A 20,740-nucleotide genomic window follows, 5' to 3' on the forward strand; every position below is an offset into this window, starting at 1 on the left:
CACCCGCCCTTTGCTGGAGGTTTTCTTATCATCTTTAAGTCAGGATGATCACTGAGCACTGCATTAAGTTGGTGGTGTTCCATTTACATAAGTAATGCTGCTCGCTGCAGTATTTTCACTTATTTCTTTTCTCTTCTATTCTTATTTTCTGTTAATCTTGCTTCACATGTCTTAGCTGTCATTTTTTCCAGCTCGTTGTGGTTCTGGTTTTGATTCAGTAATGTGAAAGCACTGTTCAGATGAATAATCTCTACCTGCATTCATCCAGAAAGAATTACCTTCCACGTTGAATTCCTAATTAATTCCATGCTGAATTCCAATACTTGTTAAATTCCTACTGTAATGGGTTTCTTCAAAATTCCTACTCCTCCTCTCTTAAAACTGAAATAATTCTACGCCATCTCATCATGGATTCCTGTTCAGAGCCCCAGGACACAGTATTAAAAGTCTTTCCAAGCAAAAAATCCACATTCCTGCTCCACATTCAGTTCTTGATAATTCTTTTCAGGCTACAGTGATTTTTCTTTTGGTGACTTCCTAAATGCTCTCAGACATATTTTTAAACATAAAATATCCAAGAGTAACCTCAATCTAGTGTGTGTTCAGCCATGTGTCAAATACGAGTGAAGTTCGCTGTCAGATGACAATCTGAAGGGTTCAAGGCGTGACTACAGACTGATGAAAATAATAATGTTTTGCTGTGTTTTAAATAACTAAGAGGTCATATTACCTGGGTAAAAAGGAGAACTAGACATTCTGCATCGACCTCCCTAAACATACTTCATAAATGACATACAAAGAATGTTGGCAATAATTATACTTAACTTTAGCCAGCCTCTTTCTTTCTCTTTACTCTGCCTGAAGCTAAACATTGCTACTGAAAGCAGATGGAAGTAATACCAACCTGTCTATCTCATATGTTCATCACACAAATCAGTATAAGAAACCTCATTTTTCCTCTTGAAGAAACACTAGGATCACTAGCAGCATTGCCTACCTACATCAAAGTAAACTTGGCCCTTTTTGTCCAAGAGCCTAACACTGACTTACAGCTTCTTCAGCAGAGCTTAATCTTTCCACTAAATGTGCATTTCCATTCCCATCTTGAAGTCTTCTATTTAGAATTTCTAGGTTCTACTTCTGTATTTTTTGTGTGTTTGATTTTTTTTCATGTTTTGCTCTTCTGTCACAGACTGAGGCCTTCATCTACACTGAATGGAAGAGGACATCAGTAAACAGCGAGCAAAAGAAGTCAGAATAACTTTAAACTGAAGCCAACGCTGGTCTGAATCTACCAGAAAAGATGTTCTTTTCCTCCTGATGCAACAAAGCTCGCAATTCCTATGTTACTGCACTGACTTTGGCATACTACCCTGCACACTAAGGTATTTATAACGTCAATAAAATGTCACAGGCTACAATATTTAGCTGGTTGTTGCTACGGTTTTGCGTTCTACTTTGTTTAGTAATTTGATCCTTCCTTTACCCTTTCAATTAAGTAGCAACTTTCTAGAGCAAATGACTGGATCTCACCAGCAATAGCTGCTGGAAGTGATTAAACCGATGACAAATGTGGAAAGATTGTTCATCCTAACAACAGTGAGTTAAGCAGACATCAGAGACAAATCGGTTATAATTAAGTAGATGAGAACAATCTAAATGTTGAGTTTTTGAAAAGAAATTCAAGACATGACTGGTTTTCTACCCTTGTCCAGTACCTGGAATACCAAGGGCTGCTAGTGTTTCAGGCAAACCTGGCAGAGCAGCTGAATACCAACCTCGTTGTATAAATCACTGAATTCTTCAACCACATCTTTCGGGATCCTTTGCCCGTTGTTGGTAAGATGATAAGCCACCCCATTCTTTGAGTAAAGGCTGATCCGGCCAACACTTCTCTCACCATCAGTAGTCTCTTCGAGTAAACCATTGTCTTCTGCTAGATGATAGACTGGGTTTCCATGCGAACCATGGATCCACGTAGCTCCCAGTTCAAAAGTGGCGTGCCCTGAAGGAGAGTAAACGAAGCAGACAGGTTATGGAAGCCCATTTCTCCGAAAGCACATCACGCTCAGCCCTAAATAAACTGTATACATTCAAAAGCAGAATGATTGCCCAGGGACACCATGTCTGAACATCAGTTAAACAAGCTTTCTCTCTTATACAAGAGCAATACCAGTGTTCTTTGAGCCAATCCTTTGGGATGCAAGGTGAGATAGTGCTAGAAGGATGGGATGTTTCCAGTAAAGACACACCATAGTTACACACCTCTGATACTGAAGGTGAAATGCAGAGTTTTTTAGGTTCACAGTCCTTACCATCACTGTTGCCAGCTGCTCTGTCTTTGCTACTTGGCCTTTCTAAATCATCTCCCCTAACCCTGCACCTAAAACACAACTGGACAGCAGAGGATGCACAACACGTGGTGCAGCTCAAGCTATGTATTAGTGAGGAGCTGGGGAGGGAGAAAAGGAAAAGAGCTGTAAGAAGCTACACTGTACTACTGCAAGGACATAAGAGGATCATTAAATAAATATTAAAGTAGGAGGAAAAGAACATAAGAATTATCTAAAGACTTCAAATATCTGTTGTTATGGAGAGGAGGAGACAGATACAGAGACACAAGAAGAAAAGGATCTATGTCAGGGAGCTGCAGGAAAAATTGGGACTGCCCTGGGATAGCAACGTTGGCCTGCATACTGACCCCTGTCCTCTGATTAAAAATGCATGTTATTTACAAAGATGGTTTGTGTTACCATAGTTAGACCAACTGCAATACAAAAATGCATTTCCATTCCCCAAAATGAGGGAACAAGTCATATTTTATTATTTCTGCCCATGGAAGTTTAAATCAAGTTCTTAAAAAAAAGCTGCACTGTCAGGTTAAACACCAAACACACTTTGTCTTCATCACCTGTAGCCTCTGTTTGCAAACAAAGAGCTTGGCCAGCCCCACTCTCCTCCTTCCTTATACAAGGTTTGCAGTAGGGCTCTGCCACAGTTGGCTGAGTGCACAGGAAAACGTTCAGCAGCTGAAAGGAAGCGCTAAAAATAAGCTTGGGTCAAGTCTTGCACTCACATTTTTACAGGTTCTCCTAAATCCAAAGCTAAGTGCTGTAGCAAAATCTGCCAAAGCAGTGCTCTCCCAGCATCGCAGCCAGCACCACGCTGCGCAGCTCACTCTGCAGAGGTGTCTGAGTGCCTGATTAAGTGGGATCGTTAATAGGATCCAGCTTGATGAAGTAAGCATCCTGCACTTACCAGCCATCACAGGCTGCTTAACATGCAAATAGATGCTCAGCTAGAAAGACATCACAACACCGTACCAAAGTAGTCAAGTAATAGGTGAAAGCTCCAAATGTTTGGCTGAGACACTGCCTCAAAGAGAAACCCCACACGGCTGAGTTTTCAAGCAGACAACAGCCTCGTTGGTAAGAAGCAGGCTGACTGCCCTTCAAAATATGCATTACAGCACTCAAGGGTGCAAAGATTTTTAGGTCTTCCTAATACCAAGCGTGTGGTTCAGAGCATGCAGCATCAAGTCGCAAGGAGCTGCAAACTCAAACACCCTTCGAGAGCACCCAGCCTGGCGGAAATGACTGCTGTACCTTGGCAGCCAAAGGTACAAAGCTCATAAATATTGCATGTGGCAGTCACCTTGTTAATGCAATCCTCCTGCGAGTCCTCACATGCCAGATCAGCAGCAGGAACGCTGCCTGCTGCTTTCTGTCAGGAGCTTGCTCTCCGCAACACTAACAATCCTCCTGCGTGTAGGTCTTATTTACGGGGCACCTGATCTGCGAAAGAAAATACCTGCCAGCAGGTCCCTCTGCACTGGTGCTCTGTAGCATTAATGATGCATTCCGATTCTCCTGTTTTCAGGAGCTGTGGGGAATGCAATTAAATACCAACAAATTAAAAAGAGCCATTCTTGCCTGTAGTACTTAGAAGCTCATTATCATTACTCCCAAGCAGATAAGCCAGTTGTTACCTAGTGTAAGCTGCATGATGAATCATTTAAAAGTGTAAATTTAAACGACATCTTCTTAAACAGAGAAAGTTAATATACTTCCAGGGCCTTTAAAGATTTTAGTTTCAGTATTAATCTGCTTCAAATGAATCAGTCGATACAACAAAGATAGAAAAAATCTGCCTCCTAAGCTGTGAATGTGATTACCAAGGTACAAGCAGCAGTCAAAACAGGACTATATACAATGATAAAGCATACTGGCAATGCTCCAAAGGAATGCACAGATTGCATAGTGAGGGAAATTTCACACTTCCCTTCAAAGCCCTGACTATTCCTTGGGCATCCTGTCATGAAATACCTGCAGTGGATATAGATGTTATAGAACACTTACAAGAAACACACAGTCCACAAGCACAAACCCCCTGCCTCACCTGTGCTAGAGATGATGAACCAAATCTCTGAAAATCCCCAGAGCTTATAGCAACATGCTCTATGCAGCTGAGGGAAAATACTGCCCCCTGCAAAATGCAGCATTGCTCGGTGAAGCAGAAGTATTAGGATATAACCCTGAGGGGCTGTCATTGCTCTGCTGAAGATGTCAATTAGATCTTCAGCCCAGGGTACAGACAGGGGAGTAGGCAGAGAACTCTAACATTTACATTCCAGTTAGACAAGCAGGTCAAAGTGGCTGTATGTTGAAGACCCAGAATAATGACTTTTGAAACATTTTTTGGAAGTTTTAGCCAGTTGAGAGAAATGAGCAGGTCTTGCATGCCACAGGTGCAATCTTGCTGCTCTAAGCAGTATGGAAGTGGGAAAAAAAAAACAACCCAGTATCATGCAGCTCTTTTGCCTTTGTACCAGGGAATAGGGAGGCTCTGGGCACGTGCTGCTTCTGAAGATTTCACCACCTAGAAGCACTCCAAAATTGTCTGGCTGAAAGCCATGTACCTCTGAGAAGCACACAGGGGGCCAGGACATGTACCCACCTTGGGAAAGGACTGCAGTCGGTACCTATGCAATGTAATTTTGGTACCTTGCAAAAGTTAAGACAGTTTATAGCTATAAAACAAAGAGTAAGAGGTCAAGACTAAAACTTCAGTTTCCAGTCCTCTGATCTGCAAGGAGCCTGCTCCTGCCTCATGTTAGTTAACAAGCGGTAATAAACAGGAGGTAGATTCCCAGCAAAGGTAAAGACAGGAGTAACATGAAGGGGGTCCAAAGGTGAGAGAACTGGTCTCTGTGCTAGGACCACAGAGTTATTTCACAGGTGCACTGACAAAATTATTTACTGCTCCCTGAAGATTTCAAGCCTTTAACACTTCCCTCCTCTCGCAGACATGATGCAGGATATTTTTAATACAGTGTATTGTGCACAGAGGACACACTTCCCATTCAAGCCTCTATGCCAAGTCTCAGCAGAATGTGAAGTGCCCTATTCAAACCCTGGAGATTAGATTTGTCTGACTACTTTTTCATTCATTTCCCTTCTGAAAGTTCATAGGACGCTGCTGTTTATTTACTGCGGTGAGCTTATCGAGTAAAACGTAGTAAGTGATGTAAGCACCTGACGTTAAAAAAAAAAAAAAAAAAAAAAAAAAAAGAGGCCAGCAAGAGGCCAAAGTTAATAAAAACACAGAGTTGGATTAGAAACAGAACGAGTTAATTGAAGTCAGGAAGGAAATTCAATAAAAGAAGAGCTTTTTACCTCCTGTGGAAAAGAGATAGGTAACACCCTTCTAGATACCCAGGAAAGTTTCATTGACTACTGTGCTGCAAAGGGCGACATTTATTCCAGTAATTTTACATTTAGATATTTTACAAGCCCTTCCAGTTTACAAAGAATTAAAATATCCAGTTTCTGCACCTCTGTTATGCACAGAAAAGAATCCGCAGAGGTAGGAAAGCTGCAAATCAGGATGAAAGGATACATTGAAGAGGTTTTTCCAGCGGCCTGATTCACAGTGGGTAGTGTCCTACACAGTAAATTCGTTCTAGGGAAATGAATGGGGCTGTTTGTGAAACAAAATAGCTCTGAGCTTGTCCCTTTGCAAGTGATGTAAGTCACAGAGAAACAGACATTTGCTGGCCAGGAGATATTCTGACTGCTCCTAGTCAGGAGTCAAGCTGAAGACGTTGGTGGAAACCGTCTTCAGACAGTTATTTTATCACAGAGTGCTTCCTGTAAGAGTGAGCACGATCAGTAAGATCTTCATTTCATAGAAATATGATCTGTTTTGGAGCAGCCCTCCCTCAGAAGACCATCCAACCACCCTGCAAGGAGCCCAAGGACCTGCGGCCCTGACAGTGCCATACCTCACGTAACCTTTCAGGCATGCACACTGACTGAAAAAGCAAGTTTCCGGGGTCAAATTAACTTAATAACAACACAAAGGCCTGCTAGGAGGGAAAAAAAAGAAGCCCAGCGGATTGCTAATTGCTCTGAAAACGCTGCTCTTACCAAGTTTCACGCTTTGCACGCGGCCTCCAATTCGGTCAGTCGCCTCAAGGATAGTTACATCCGTGAAACCGCTTTCCAAAAGCGCTTTTGCTGCTGACAGGCCTGCAAGCCCAGCACCAATAACTACTATTCGAGGCTGTCGTTTTCTCCGTAGGCCACTACTAAGAGGATCATCCGTGCTGTCTCCAGATATTTCACAACTTTGCATGCCGTCCAAGCTCTCTTTCTAAGGAACCTATGGAAAAAAAGCAGACAAGTGCGTTGAGGGAACTCGGCTCAAGCGTATCCTCAGCAGTTCAAAATCCTAAAGAACTCTGGAAAATAGATGTCCAGCAGGAAAGAAAGTGAGCTCGTGTACAAGAACCAGCCTTCCAAACGGGATGCATAAGGATAACTGAGGTCAAATTGGGATGCAACAGCTTTTTGGCCTGGAGCACCACCACTGGAAACTCCAGAAATCCCCACCCTCTTGCACCATGGAGACTATTTCCAGAGGAGCCAAAGGATTTTCAGACTCCCATCTCTTTATATAACCTCCACAAGCGGCAATTTTGTGGTAAAGGCTTTGAAAGAACAAAAAAGAAAACCACATACCCAGTGCCGACAAGCTCCACAACACAGTAATGAAGCTCCGCTTTGCCTCTGTGGCAACCACAAAGCACAACCTTCAGATCGCCTAACTACGGGACTAGGTAAAGAGGATTTAGCTCAAAGCACGGAGATCAGATATCAAAACCAACCCTTACAGACGTGGTACAGACAGAGAAAATGTTTCAACTGATGAGAGCCAACGGGGGACGGTTCAAAAATTCACGTCCGTGTGATGCAGCCCCTAGAGCCTGCATTGTCCTGCCACATCAGGAGCTTCAAACCCATACCAGTCCCGACTAGAACGAGTTTACCTCCACCTACCCGACATACCCAGCTCCTTCTCCAAGCAGCATCCTATTTTCTTCCTGGCAAAATCCCTGAGGGCATTTTTTAAACGTGCATGGTGTTAGTTCTCGGGTCCCGTTGCCTTATTTTAGTGGATGGTCTAAGCTTATCGTTAAGGTGATACTTTAATCAAGGATCACCTCTGTAGGATGTCTTTATACACAAATGTCACCGTCTAGGGATCAGGTTCTGGGTCAGTTCACACCTGTCCTCAAGAGCACCAAGACACAGCATACGAAGACCCATACTCCACCAGGCACTGATCCTGGTCTGTAAAGGAGAAACGCAACCCAGAAATCACCAGCCCTGGAAGGAGCTGGTGCCTAACAATTTGGACAACGTGTGCATAAGATTCCCAACACTTACTGAAAGCAGAGAAGTCCAAGAAGCCAGTAAGCTGCTGCTACCTGTTGCCGAGCTGCTGGGTGCTCCTTCTGAACTCTTCCCCAGCTCTCCCAGCACCTGGCCAGTGTCAAAGGCTCCTGCTTCTCTCTTGCATCCCCAGGAGAAGAACCAAACCTTTGCGCTTGAGAAATTGCCCAACTATTGCAATATATAACCCAGCGTGCTAATGAAGTACAAAGCAATAGTGATTTCATTTGGAGAGTCCATTTTACTCCGGGATCTTAAAGCATTTATATAACAGAGGCGACACCAGACTACAGTCAGGAGTGATTTAAGCAGCGGTATAAAATGTGAAGTGGTCCTACAGGTGCTCTTGACAACCATTTTGAAAATGCTTAGTTTCAGCTGGAACAACTTCAGCTCGATCTGGGCTCACCTGCAGGAGATATTAGCACAGAGCAAGCTGCTCCTGCCAACACAGCATGTCCCAACCACTGCTGAACAACGCAAAAGGGTCAGGGAGCCAGCCCTGCCTGCAGCCACGCTAAAAACTCCTACCTGCCATGACATCAATCATCTCACCGTTTCCATCTCCTGGCCAACAGACCTTTGCTAGCAGATATTTGTCACAGGGAGCCAGCCATCGGTTTGTGGAGAGTTATTTCCAAGCTGGAGTCTAACATGTCAAGCATTCAATGCTTTCTAGTCCACGGCAAGAGTCACGAATCACAGCCACTAGACAAGCAGAAAGCTGTGAGCAGCCCAAACCAGACACAGGACTTACTTCCAAGTGAGCATGATTTAAAAGCAGTAAAATACTTTGAAAAAGGAGCAGTGAGAACTTTTTCCCTAAGGTTCAGCAATCAACAGATAAGAGAGGAAGAGGATGCAAAGCCCCTTTCCTACAGCAACTGGTGAGATGGGTCAAGTTCCCAGTTCCCTTAGGACTTGTCCCTGCTTGGCTTTGAGGCTGATTCATTCCTCGTGTGGACAATCCTCACCTGGGACAGGAGTGAGGTTCTTGTTTAGCTTAATCCACTCTGAAAGGGGATTTTCAGAACGGTTGCCATAACCAGGAACACAGCAATCCAGGTAACGAGGGCCTCCCTCAGCAATTATTCCAGATCTGCTCCATGATATATGGATTAAATCCTCACCAGTCAGAGGTTGATATGAAAGAGAAAGCCACCCCTCAAGGGATGTACACAAACGCAGAGATAAGGGGTCATTCCCTCTAGCCCTATCCCGAGTTATCTGCGAGAAGAGGTGTTGGAAGGTGGAGTGAACGTCCCTGGGGACTTCACCAGCCAACTCCACACTCCTGGCCTTCACACCAGTTCCGTGGTGAGGAGCTCCACAGCCTATAAACCTTCAGCAAACATCAATGTCCTCTTGATGGTTTCAAAACCACAACCCAACGCAATTGAGGGCGTCCTCTAGAACTGTGTCATAGGAAATACTGAACAGTAATCCACTGTTCACATCCTCTCCAGCGTTAAGTACCTTAATACATGATCCTAGTCATCTTCATGAAGAAATAAATCTTAACCCGGCCAGACCTGCCCACCTGTGAGCTAGTATAAACTCACAGCTGAACTAACCCTTACTAAAAAAGTCTCCAGGATTTATTTCAACCCATACCCATTCGACAATACTCTCCACTTCTCAGCCAGTCTCCAGACAACCCTTTGGTGCAAGTGTTTTAATTGCTACTATAAAGAAACGTCTTTTCTGCCATCTACACTCCTTACGAACTGAACAGTTGTAGCTCATTTTTTTTAAGCACAGCTTTCCTAATCCCGGCTCCGGCAAGCTCATGTGAATTCTTCAACATGAAAGCTTCAAGAAAATGTTTTCCCCTCCTGCTTCAGCATCTTAATACCGGATTAGGTGAGCTGTCTAGACAGATGAGAAAATAACAGGGTATTTTGTGTGTACAGAATCCTGATTTAGAAACCGCCCTTAATTAGCCTTTACCGTATGATGAGCAGGGGCAGGCAATTAAGATTTAGCAAGAGCTTGGGCTTCCCAACCAGACACATGCTCCATTGTGAAACGAACAGACAATAAAAATATATGAATCCCCACTGCACTTTATTTCAGTATCATTTATACACGCTGTTATAAGTCAGATAAGCACATAAAACACTTGTTCTTTTTGTGTTTATTGCCCTGATTTCAGTACTTGCCAAGCCACCAAAGCCCGTGAGTATTACTAGGTCCTCTTACACAAAGATGGTCCGGCTTTCTGACTCTTTCTTGATTGCCAAAAAGGATTGTTTCTTCTTTTCTTTTCTTTTTTTTTTAATCACAGGGTAAGGAGTGTGTTAGCTGCTCTGCTGTGAATCTCTCCGAGGCTGTAATTTTACTTCGTGTCCATCCAAAAACAAGTGTAATGCTAAATCATAGCTTCACAAGGAGTAAAATCCCCCTTGCTTTGTCTTGCTTACAGCTTTCTATTGAGACAGCTTACAGACGGGTTACACCCCACTAAAAAGAAGCACATATACACCTCTTCTTTCTGTCTTAAAAACGTAGCTTTGATCCTCTTTCCTCTTGCCCTACTCATGGTATTTTCATCACTTCATCTTCCAGACCTGTTCCCTTTTCTCAGCCTCCGTCACCACTCTGCCCTTGCCTCCTTAGGTGCCACCACCCTTCATTCAGCCCTTCTTATTACAGCCCAGTTGCTTCATTCCAAAAAATCCCTTTGAAAAAATCCCTGAAAACATTCCCAAGAAAAAAAAAAAAAAAAAAAAAAACTGAGCTCCATTGCTGTTTCCCAGCAGACAAATCTTTGCAAATAATTTAATTCCCTTTAATACAGAGATATTCTGGATCTATCCCATTTGGCACGGAGTGCCTGCTACCTACTTACATTACAATGGACCCACAGACAACAGCATCCCTCTAATAGCATAGATGCAAACGTCATGCTCCTCTTCTCTACCTCTAATCCAGCTGCAAACAAACGATAAAGTTGCAAGACATATCCACTTCATGGTTTCTTTTCCAATTTTGTCAACAAAACCTTGCCGGCCACAAGGAAGAAGCCAGAGAAACACAGCTGTTCCCAACTGCCCTCCTTATTACAACAATACTCTCTGATCAGGCTATTCTTCTAGGATCCTTAAGCAAAAAGGTCACCAAGGTTCAGACAGTTTAAAAATACAAAACTAAAATAAACACAAACATTTCTCAAGGAAATCTCCTATTCTTGGCTCACCCAGATACCCTCGTCGTAGCCGTGATGAGGGAAGGCAACGTACTGAAAGCAAGGCTTGCGTGCTCCAAGGTTTGTGGTGGTGTTTGCTTTTTCTTTCCTTTTTTTTCTTTCTTTTTTTTTTCTCACTGGGATTGGCTAGTCTAAAAAAAGACCTTCCTCTTCCTTGAGGCTTTGCCTCATATTGCAGAGCAGGTTGTGTTATGCCCACGAGCTGTAAGCTGGGAGCCTGCAGCCTCCCGTGGGTGATGATAATGGCCATCCAAGGTGGGCCTGGTCTCGTTTCATTACCTGGGTGCCAATGTGCATCAGCTGTCTGCGGCCTGTCAGCTGGCGGAGAGGAAGAGAAACCACCAAGGGGTAATTCAGCAGATTTTAGGCGGATCTGTCTGACAATGGGGAAGCTGAAAAAGAAGCTTACAGACCTTTCGGAGGCCTCCTCCATTAGCAGCTTAGCTAGGATCAGGTGCTGGCCTTGGAGTGAAACCTCCAGGGGCACACACAGGGTAGACACGGGGTGCTCAGCACCACTTAGTTCACTCAACACATCACCTCTGATTGCCACGAGCACGCTTACTGCCCTAGACAAAGCTTCAGACAGCTAAATTAAGGTTAAGAGGAACTGCAGGTCCCAAACAGGCACCCAGTGACTACTCACACATCCTATCCTGAGGCTGAGGACCTGGTTTTCCTTCTTCACCACAACAGCTGAACTTGCCATCCCTCTGCAGAGTGCTGAACTGACAGTCCTCACAGCAGCAGCTCCAGCCAGTCTGGAGAGCGAGAAATGCCCCATCAACACAAAATCCCCGCTGACCACACAGCCCAGGCAGCTCCAGCATACACAGGAGGAGCACTCTGCTCCCACTGGGTTTGTATTTGCTGGGAATTAAGCACCGTCCTTAATCAGACACCTAAACAACAGCACTGTGCTCGTTTGAAAGGAGCTCGGGTAGAAAAAGACAGGACCTAATTTCATTTGAAAGACTAAATGGAAACACAAGAAAAAAAAAATAAAACCACTATTATTTTATTATTCTTTGAATTGCAGCTATTCAGGATACCATCAGCACATGAAGGGGCACGGCACACACACGTGGTTGTAACGCAGGTTCTCTGATCACAGGCTGAAAGTGTTTACAAACAGAGAATACTTGACACCAAACGACTAATTTAATCCAGAGACAAAGCAAGATTGAGCAACGAAGAAGCAGAAGCCAGACAAATTCAGAACAGAAATAAGATGTCTATTTTTAATAGTGACAGTAATCAGCTGTTGAAACACTTTCCACTGAAGACAGAGAGGAGACTGCTTGAAGCTTTTATATCAGGATCAAATCCCTCAGAGACGTTCATGCCCCAGTGCCACCAGAATATAGGGTTGTGGTGTTGGGGGTGCTCCTGCCCCATGATGCAGAAGGCCAGGAGCGATGCTCAAGACAAAACTTTCTGGCTTTTGCACCTCGGGAACCTGCAGTTGTGCACAGCTGTATGTCTGTGAGCACACGCAGCATGGTGTTGGAGAGACAGAGCAACACGGGTGGCTTCCAGTGACCCCTGTTCAATTTAGGAATGAGCATCCGCCACACGGAGCACCCAGTGCAGCGCATCTCCGACAACGTGGGAAACAGAAAATGATTTCCAAAAAAAAAAAAAAAAGAGCAAATATTTTGAGAGTTTGATTATTTTTTTCCCCAGTAGCTGTAATAATCCCTACTATTTCATCAAGGGCACACACCAGAATGGCTACCTGAAAGCACTGCGAGAAGAGCCCGCATGCGAAAGCTTCCTGAATGGCATTTTATTTCACAAATATGAAGCCACGCCAGCATTTAAACCCTTAACTCATTGCACAGCGCAGCTCCACTTGTATCAAGCAAGTGCATAACCTTCACCTCATTAACTGCAATAACAAAAAAATTAATTATTATCTCCGAGATGCTTTTTAAGCTGGGGGAGAAGTGCTTGGAGGGATCGTTCTAGCTGGAGCGCTTTTATCTCCTGCAGCACCTTTGCAGGCTTCAGACCCCGGCTGCCCACTGGGCATCTGTGAGGCCAGAGCAGACCGAGGGGCTAAGAAAAGAAGAGGGAGGAGGTTTTTGTGCTTGTCTCAGCGCTGCCTGTCGCCTCTAGCTGTGCTCTCCCCGGCTCCCAGCACAGCAAACAGGCGTTTTGTAACTTCTCCCTCTTTTCTCCTTTCATCAGCCTTCTCAGAAGCAAACACATTAATCCTCGCTGCCTGTTACTTCGGCATGCTCTTTCCCAGCTCTCCGGGCTGTAAATATGTCAAACTGGGAGATCCTTCTCTTTCTTCTTTCCCCCTCCCTGCTCTTTCTTAATCCGGCAGGTTGCCTGCCAAACTCGCTCCCGATCCCTTTCAGCATTTACACCAGCACGGGTTAAGCACGAGCAGCCTTTCAACAGCAGGCAGGAGAATTAGCAATTGAACCGAAGCACTCCACGTCACTCGGATGCGTGCGTGCACGAAGCGGGCTGCTGTTAAAAACCCTTTTTGCCACGGTTGTGCAAACACCAGCCCGGCAAGCTCGCGTCTGCGGCGCAACAGGAGGCTTGCTGCAGCGGATGCGGGCACACCCCGTTTACTCAGCTACCCGGAGAGCTGCAGGAGCAGGAGAATGGTCCTCGGCCATCCACGTACGTACCGGGGCGCTTCCCAAGCTCGTAAACTTGTGACAGCACCGGTGAGATCAAGGTTAATTCATGGTGACATGCTGGGAAGCCACCTCCTGCTGCTGGGCTGAAGGAGCCCGCGGAGCGGCGTTTCCTTGGCATCCCCATGCTCAGGTTTTGTCCATCTTGGGGTTTTAGGCTGAAGAAGTTTGCCGGCTGGATGTGGGTAGCTGGAACGAGTCGCTCAGCCCCAGACCAGTCCTGCTGTTTGGTCTCTTTCGCAGGCAGCTGCCAAGCGTGGGCAGGCAGAGGAGGCTGTAGAGGCAGCTCACCGAAACTCACCGAAACTCCCCCAAAAGCAGCCTCCGACGGGCTCCTGCTCCAAGCAGGACTGCCACCAACACGGGCTCCTTGCACCTCCACCGCCTCTGCAGCTCCCTGTCCTTCCATCACCATTCCCAGAAACATCACCTCCCCACAGGACAGGCAGAAATGGGGCCGTACTCCCGTATTTCCTCTTCGTGAGCTGAGAAGAAGCCGTGCTTCTTCAGTGCACACCCCACAAATAATGGGCTCCTACCCGTGGTGTGACCACCGATGGTCTGTGGGACCTTCAGCCAGCCATTTCACCCATCCATGTCATATCAGGATGATAACCCTGACCCAATTCTGTAAAAAAACCTCGCCAGCAATGAATGAGAAACAGCCCGAAGCTGCTGGATGTCCGAGCTGAGAGCTTCTGCAGGCTCCAACAGCAGCACCGCTTCGTGGTCCTACACTGCTGGCCTTGGAAATGGAGCAGAAATGTTGAAGTTCTTCACCCCCAGCAGAAAAAATGTTCTGCAAAACAATATTTCCCGTGTGATTCAAGACAGCTGTCCCCTTAGCCTCTCACCGTAACGTCATTAACCAGGAAAAACATAGGGGAGAAAGAATGAACCATCAAATCAGACATTTTAAAATGAGCTCTGAATCAGCAAAGATGGTGAAAGAGGCTCTGTGGTAAGACCTTTTGCTAGCTTACAGGCACTGGGCACCTGATTTTCTGAGCAGACAAAGCTAATTTGAAGCTGTGTTGCAAGGAAAGACGCAAATAGCTAGTGTCCAAATCTCAGCATGACCGGAGCAGCAGCCCAGGGACAGCAGGAGATGAGAAAAGAACAGAATCTGTAATAATTCAAGACAAAGAGAAGCGCTGCGAGGAGCCACCAGCTCCCGTTCCCATCGCTCCCAGGCCAGAGGTGACTTGCAGAGCTGGCAGGGGAGCGGGCTGGGAGGACAATTTGAGACAAGAAGCCAGCAAGGATGGAGCAGGCAGGGAGCAGAGCTCTCAGTGCCGCTGGGAACCCCGGTGCTGGCTTTAGAAACGAACCTGTTGAGGAGCACACGGCACCGCACGTGATTAATGAGCCCAGGGGGAATCCTGCTGCAGCCAGCGAACCCCGCTGAGAAATGCTGACTTCAGGCAAAGGAGGATGGCAGGATGCTTGCTCTTGTTGCACCCATACCCCTGTACATCAATATTCAGCTTGCATCAGCTGCAACAAGTGTCCCGGTAACACACCAAGTGGCTTCCAGAAGCACCTGCCCCAGCAAACCTCCTCCACTCCTCGCAAACCTGCTAACTGGGAAAATCTCTCTGCGCTCCTGAAAGGTTAAAGGTGTTTTGTAAAGGGTCACCGATTGTGGTTTTGATCAGGGAAGCACCACGTGTTTGTACGCCCGTGATCCAACTTGTTTCAGTGCTTGCAAATACCCCCCCGAGTCAAATGAACTCGCTCAGAAGCGATTCGCACCCAGGCTGCTTTTTCAGTCGGGTAGTTGTTGACAAGCGAAAGATAATTTAACAAGCCCAAAGCATCTTGGCATGTGGTATAAAGGCTTCCCATTATGAGGTGCTTTTTTTTTTTTTAAAGCCAGCATATGGGCAGAGCAGGTTGTCTGCCACGGGGCACTTCCATACAGCGCTTGGCACTAAGAGAACCGCGAGGATATCCAAAAAAAAAGCGTCATGCCAAGAACACGGGGAATGAATCACCCCATTTAAAGCTCTCTGATAAAACGCACCATTATGTCTTCTTCAAACCCTTCTCATGCAAGGGAAAAGAAAAGAAAAGAAATCAAAATAACTGGCTGGCCTGTGGCTGATTCTCAGGCTTGTTCCTCTGGCTCAAGGGCACCGTGGGACTAGAGGAGGCTCAGCCAGCTCCGAGATGCTGAGAAGGGAGCAGGCTCTCTTGACCTTCTCCTCAAAGGCTCCTGGTTGAAGGCAGCCTGGCCAGTGGGTCGGCATCTTCACCTACAGCGTGGGGAGAAAACTAAGAAGTGGATGATTTCCTCCACCTTCAGCCTTCCCTCCTCCCTTTACTGCAGCTCCTCTGGTCGCACGGAGCTGGGCAGAGCGTCTGCTGCTGAGACAATGAGTGCCCTGTGCCGTGCGGTCTGGGCCGTGGAGCTTCTCCTGCCCACACAGCTGCCGAGATCACAGCACTGCAGCGCTGTGGTTCGCGTGCCAGAGGCGACAGTATTGCACAGGACAGTTAAATGGAGTGTGGGAGCAGTGACAGAGAGCACAGCTTTGGCATGCTCCTTGCACAACAGCAAATCCAGTAAATCCTCTGCTCCAGAAATCCCCCAAAGACAGAAACTTGTGCCGCAGCTGGCACGCCAGCAAGCCCTTTATTTTGGGAGGGCACAGAGATGAGTACAATGGTCCACCAACCTCGAAGACATCCCATAACATCTGCTCCATCACCAGGGAGAGCTTACACTGCCAGAACACTCTTCTACCACGTCAGGAGAAGCTGGAGAAAATAGGGACACCTGAGAGGTATTTAACCTGCTGCATGGGATGGGATAATCCTGCCTTAACCCTGGCGATAGAAATCATGACCCAGCCACAAATTCTTGCATCTGGGGTGGAAAACGTTGTGTTTCTGCATAGTATAGGCAATCAGGGACTCAGCAACACCGTGAGCTGGCTGGAACCTAAACCAGCACAGCAAGAAGCAGTTTGGCTACGTTGGCCTCGGCCGACACAGAGGGTTAACAGCTCAGGAACAGAGCTCTTGAGCTAACCGGGCCCAGTAACAACCAGTCCCAAACTGGTCAGCCCTGCGCCATGTGCCAGCGCTTTGCTCTCTTGTATTCCTGGTGCAAAGTTAACTCGGGGCGTCAATACCGACCCACAAGCCTGCCAAGCTCTGGCTGCCCCAGTGCTGGGAATCTGCCCCGTGTTTCCAGCTCCTCACTCACACTCGGTATTGGCAGGCATCCGCACTGCTACGCTTCCCGGCAAAGCAAGGCTTGGTGCTCAGACTGTAAAAGGAAGACAAGAGAGGCAGTAAACTGTATGAAAAAAAAAGAGGTAACAAGCTAAAACCGTTGGCATACTGGATCAGAACAATGCTGCAAACAAGTTTCCTGCAGAACTTGCGCTCTGGCTGCCAAAAAGAGCTGTACCCCATCCCATCGGCATAACCGTGCGATCTTATCTCTGCTACCCTCCTTCTCTCTGCAATTGTTTGGGAAACGTAATTGATAAAACCGGCCTTAATTAAATAGGAAACATGCCCGTGTTTGCACAACTCAGAACACAATGGGGTCTCAGTCAAATAAACACTGCTGTCCCTATTCCATTTGGGAATTCTTTGTGGTTTGGTGTTTTAAGCTCATTGCAGCAAGCTTGGGAGCAAAGTTTCAACAGGCATCTTCTCCTTCTCCTCCCATCCTGCGTAATAGGAGGGTGAGACTGGGAAGGAGTCGGCATGCAGAGAGGCTCAGTACTCAGTTCCAACTCGATGTGTACATGAGGATCATTTCAGGACACACCATACGAGACACGCTAGCCCAAAAGCAATTATATTTTCTCACCACTTCTCAGAATCCAGACCTAACAAACTGCCCTGAAATAGCAGCACGGCTCTCTAAATAGCACCATTTATTCTCTATTTGAAAGCAACACCCACGCTGAATCTTTGATTTCAAGCCATCCCCGAGCAGTTACCACATCTTTACCATTCAAGCCACAGGGAAAATCATCAAATAATGCAGGAGAGACGCTAGGGGATGAGAACCAGAAATTAGAAAAGCCGAGCACCGCGCTGATTTACTCCCACAGCAACTGGATTGAATTCAGCCTGGAAGACACTTGACACGAGTCCAGGAGACGTGTGCCTCTCCAGGTGGAGCTGTATCGAGGGGACTTCTTCTCCCGGGCTGTAATTTGCTGGAAAATCAAATGCAAACGACAGTGCTCCAGCCCTGAGACAGCAGGCACGAGCAGGGCTGGCTCCAGCCCGCTGCGATACGCGCGGCTTTCCCCATCCTGCTCTCTGCACAGACACGCTCACACATCAGACGGGAGCCCCAAGGCAGGGGAAATCAGGCTGGGAAACTTGTTCTTAGATCTTGATGACGTCTGGGTCGTGGCCGGCTCAGCGGCTTTCTGAGATCTGCGCCCACCAGAGAATCGCCTTGAAGATGAAGGTGTTTCCCCTGTGCTCCTTGAACTGGGGGGTTTTGCATATGACAGCTTAAATGTTCTGATGTTATTCATGTTTCAGCTCAAAAGCACAGATGTTCTCCTCCCTAAACACTGTCTGCATTCAGGTCACCCACAGGTACCCACTGAAGGCAGTGACTGCTACGTCTCACATCCCTGCTGTAGAAACAGCTGGTGAAAGACGGGGAAAAGAGAAATAGGAGAGGGACGAGACAAAAATACAACATTGACCCCTTGGGCTTTGTTTCCACCTTACTGCAAACAAACCCCAAGGATGCAATTTTGTCTGGAGACTCTGACAGAACATCTCTTCCAGATGGGTTCCTGTGCTTTGAGGTTACCAAATGCCCTGCAGGCAGCTGCAGCCTGAATTGCTACGGGATGCACACAGCGGATGGATCATCCCTTCTGCAAGGCGCCTGTCGTTCCTCCTGACACACCTGAATCCGAAAACATTTCTTCCTCGACCAAGACATTTTACTGAAAGAAAAAGAAATGTGGGTTGCATGGCTCTTCTTCAGCAAACCGCATCCCAAACCACTACAAAATAAAGATAAAGTGTTGCTCAAAATGAAAAAAACTACACAGCACAGGCAGAGAAAAAAAAAAAAGACAGATATTTTAGATCTAGAGGAGTTTTCACAGAGCAGGAAGACTTGTCATGTGGTAAACAGTTAAGACCAGAAACGGGTACACTGGTGTTTGATCTGTTCTTCCACAGCCTTCCTGTGTAACTGGGGTAACAGAATAACAAGCCTATCCATAAGCTGCTAAGAATACAGTAAAATTTCAGTGTTTTCAGATGGGGGCTCATTCCTTTTAGCATGTCACGCTTCATCCTCTCCATACTTCAACTTCAGCGTATGTAGAGCAGCATTTGCACCTAGCTGTGCCAAAAAAAGCTCTTCGATTAACGCCCTCAAATGAAAAGGGATTAGTGTAAGGTATTAGATACCTAACAGGACTATTGAGCAACGTGGAAGTCGGAAGAGATAACAAGCCAATGAATTTCCAATCACTTTTCGCATCCATCCCGTAGCTGCATGCTGAAACACATACAGCCTCCAGATCGGCGGGCAGGTTGGCAAGAAAAAATTGTCATTGCTAAATTTAGCCGACACTTCAGCTATTGTGCTGTGCTTCAGAAGCAACCGAGATATAAAGTCGAGTTTGTAGGAAGACCATTTAAACTCACTGAGCAAAGTCTTTTCTTAATTGCCTTCCTGTTTGGACAATTTGATCCACTTCATTTTTTCCACCGCAACCACGAGGGTCTGTCTTGCAGTGAATGGATGGTGGTTTTTCTTGTTTTTTTTTTCTGGGATAACTTCCAGGTTAAAGAGAAAGGATTTACACTTGAATGAAACATAGGCTCTGTATTTGGAAAATTTGTTTTGAAAACTTGGGAAGGAAGCAAAGGCTCCTTCTTTTAAAAAGGGCCTCAATTAACATTCTCCAACAAGTCTTCCTAGCGAAAGAAAAGTACTTGCTGGGTACATGTGATCTGAAAGTTGTTCTCCTTGCTCACAATGTCCCTTTCTGAAATCGAGGCCGCTGTTTTTGAGAGACAGGAGGATCTTTGCACAGCTTTCCAGGGACCTGTCCGTCACAGCCCAGGCCTTGACTCTAGACACAAGATGTTCGATGACCTGGGCTCAGGAAATTTAAAATAGTGCTGAAGGACCTAACGAGGACCTCATGGAGCCCTCTGCAACAGGAGGACAGCCACAGCTGTGAGATGAAGCCCCCTAAGACCTAAGAAGCATCACAAACCTCACCACCTCGTCTCCTTGAAAGCACACACCGTCGCGTGTCAGGTTTGGGGTCTGAAACATTTTGTACAGAAGACACTAATGACCATCCGAGCAGGAGTTCGGCTTTTGATGGACAAGTTACTGCACGTGGGCTTGAACTGCAGCAGGCAGGACCGCCAAAAGGCTTGTTTTGGTCTTGAGAAACAGCTCTGAAAGTGCAGGGCATGTCTAGAGACTGCCCACACAGGAGGAGGAAAATGCCTATGCCATTAATTTTTTTCCACCTAAAGCTGAAGGGAAAAGAAGGTCATTGACAGCTTAATATCCAGGTTCGTTTCGGAATTCCCTTATCAACTGCACACGATGGCACACTCTTCACCCTTTAATAAGTGAAGGTTGACGTCAAGCCCAACTCAAGGCTGGTGATGGATTGGGAATGGGAGTTTACTGCAGTGCACAGCAGGGATGATCAGTGGATGTTGTTATCCCAAGTGTGCAGCCTTCACCTCATTTGACACTTTGGGGAGGCCATCTCCAACAGACAACTCACCTCTTCTGGATGCCTCAGCCTGAAACTCGTCCCAGGCATGCAGCAAGGGAACAGTTACCTGGAGCTACCTACCACCACTGCCTCGCTAGGATGGGTTTCTATGGGGTCAAAGCAAGGACCTGGACAGTCTCTGGAGCCTCTCCAAATAATTTAGGTGCTAGGATGTGAATTACTCTGGAAAAAAAAAGAAAAAAAAAAATAATAATAATAATAATAAAACATTTTCCCTGCTGTCCATGCTCCTAATTCAGGCACTAAATCGGGTGTGGATAACTATCAAACATTTCTGCATTCAACAGCAATTCCCTCGTTCATCCAAAAAACTGGTGGCTTGGGAGCCTGGCTGCACAGAAATGGAGCAGAGCAACT

The 20,740-nt window shown here is 46.2% G+C and overlaps 1 protein-coding gene across 1 annotated transcript in view; it reads right to left on the reverse strand.

Annotated features, from left to right (window-relative positions):
• SMOX (spermine oxidase) overlaps positions 1 to 20,740 on the reverse strand; it is a 47,837-nt gene that overhangs the window by 15,263 nt on the left and 11,834 nt on the right. The window contains exons 2-3 of the mRNA XM_032187093.1: positions 6,429 to 6,663; positions 1,779 to 2,005 (exon numbers count right to left, since the gene is read on the reverse strand). Of these exons, the coding sequence (XP_032042984.1) occupies positions 1,779 to 2,005; positions 6,429 to 6,636 (435 nt within the window). The 5' untranslated portion in view covers positions 6,637 to 6,663. The remainder of the gene's footprint in view (positions 1 to 1,778; positions 2,006 to 6,428; positions 6,664 to 20,740) is intronic.

This window comes from Aythya fuligula, chromosome 4 (assembly GCF_009819795.1).
Source record: "Aythya fuligula isolate bAytFul2 chromosome 4, bAytFul2.pri, whole genome shotgun sequence".
NCBI lineage: Eukaryota > Metazoa > Chordata > Aves > Anseriformes > Anatidae > Aythya > Aythya fuligula.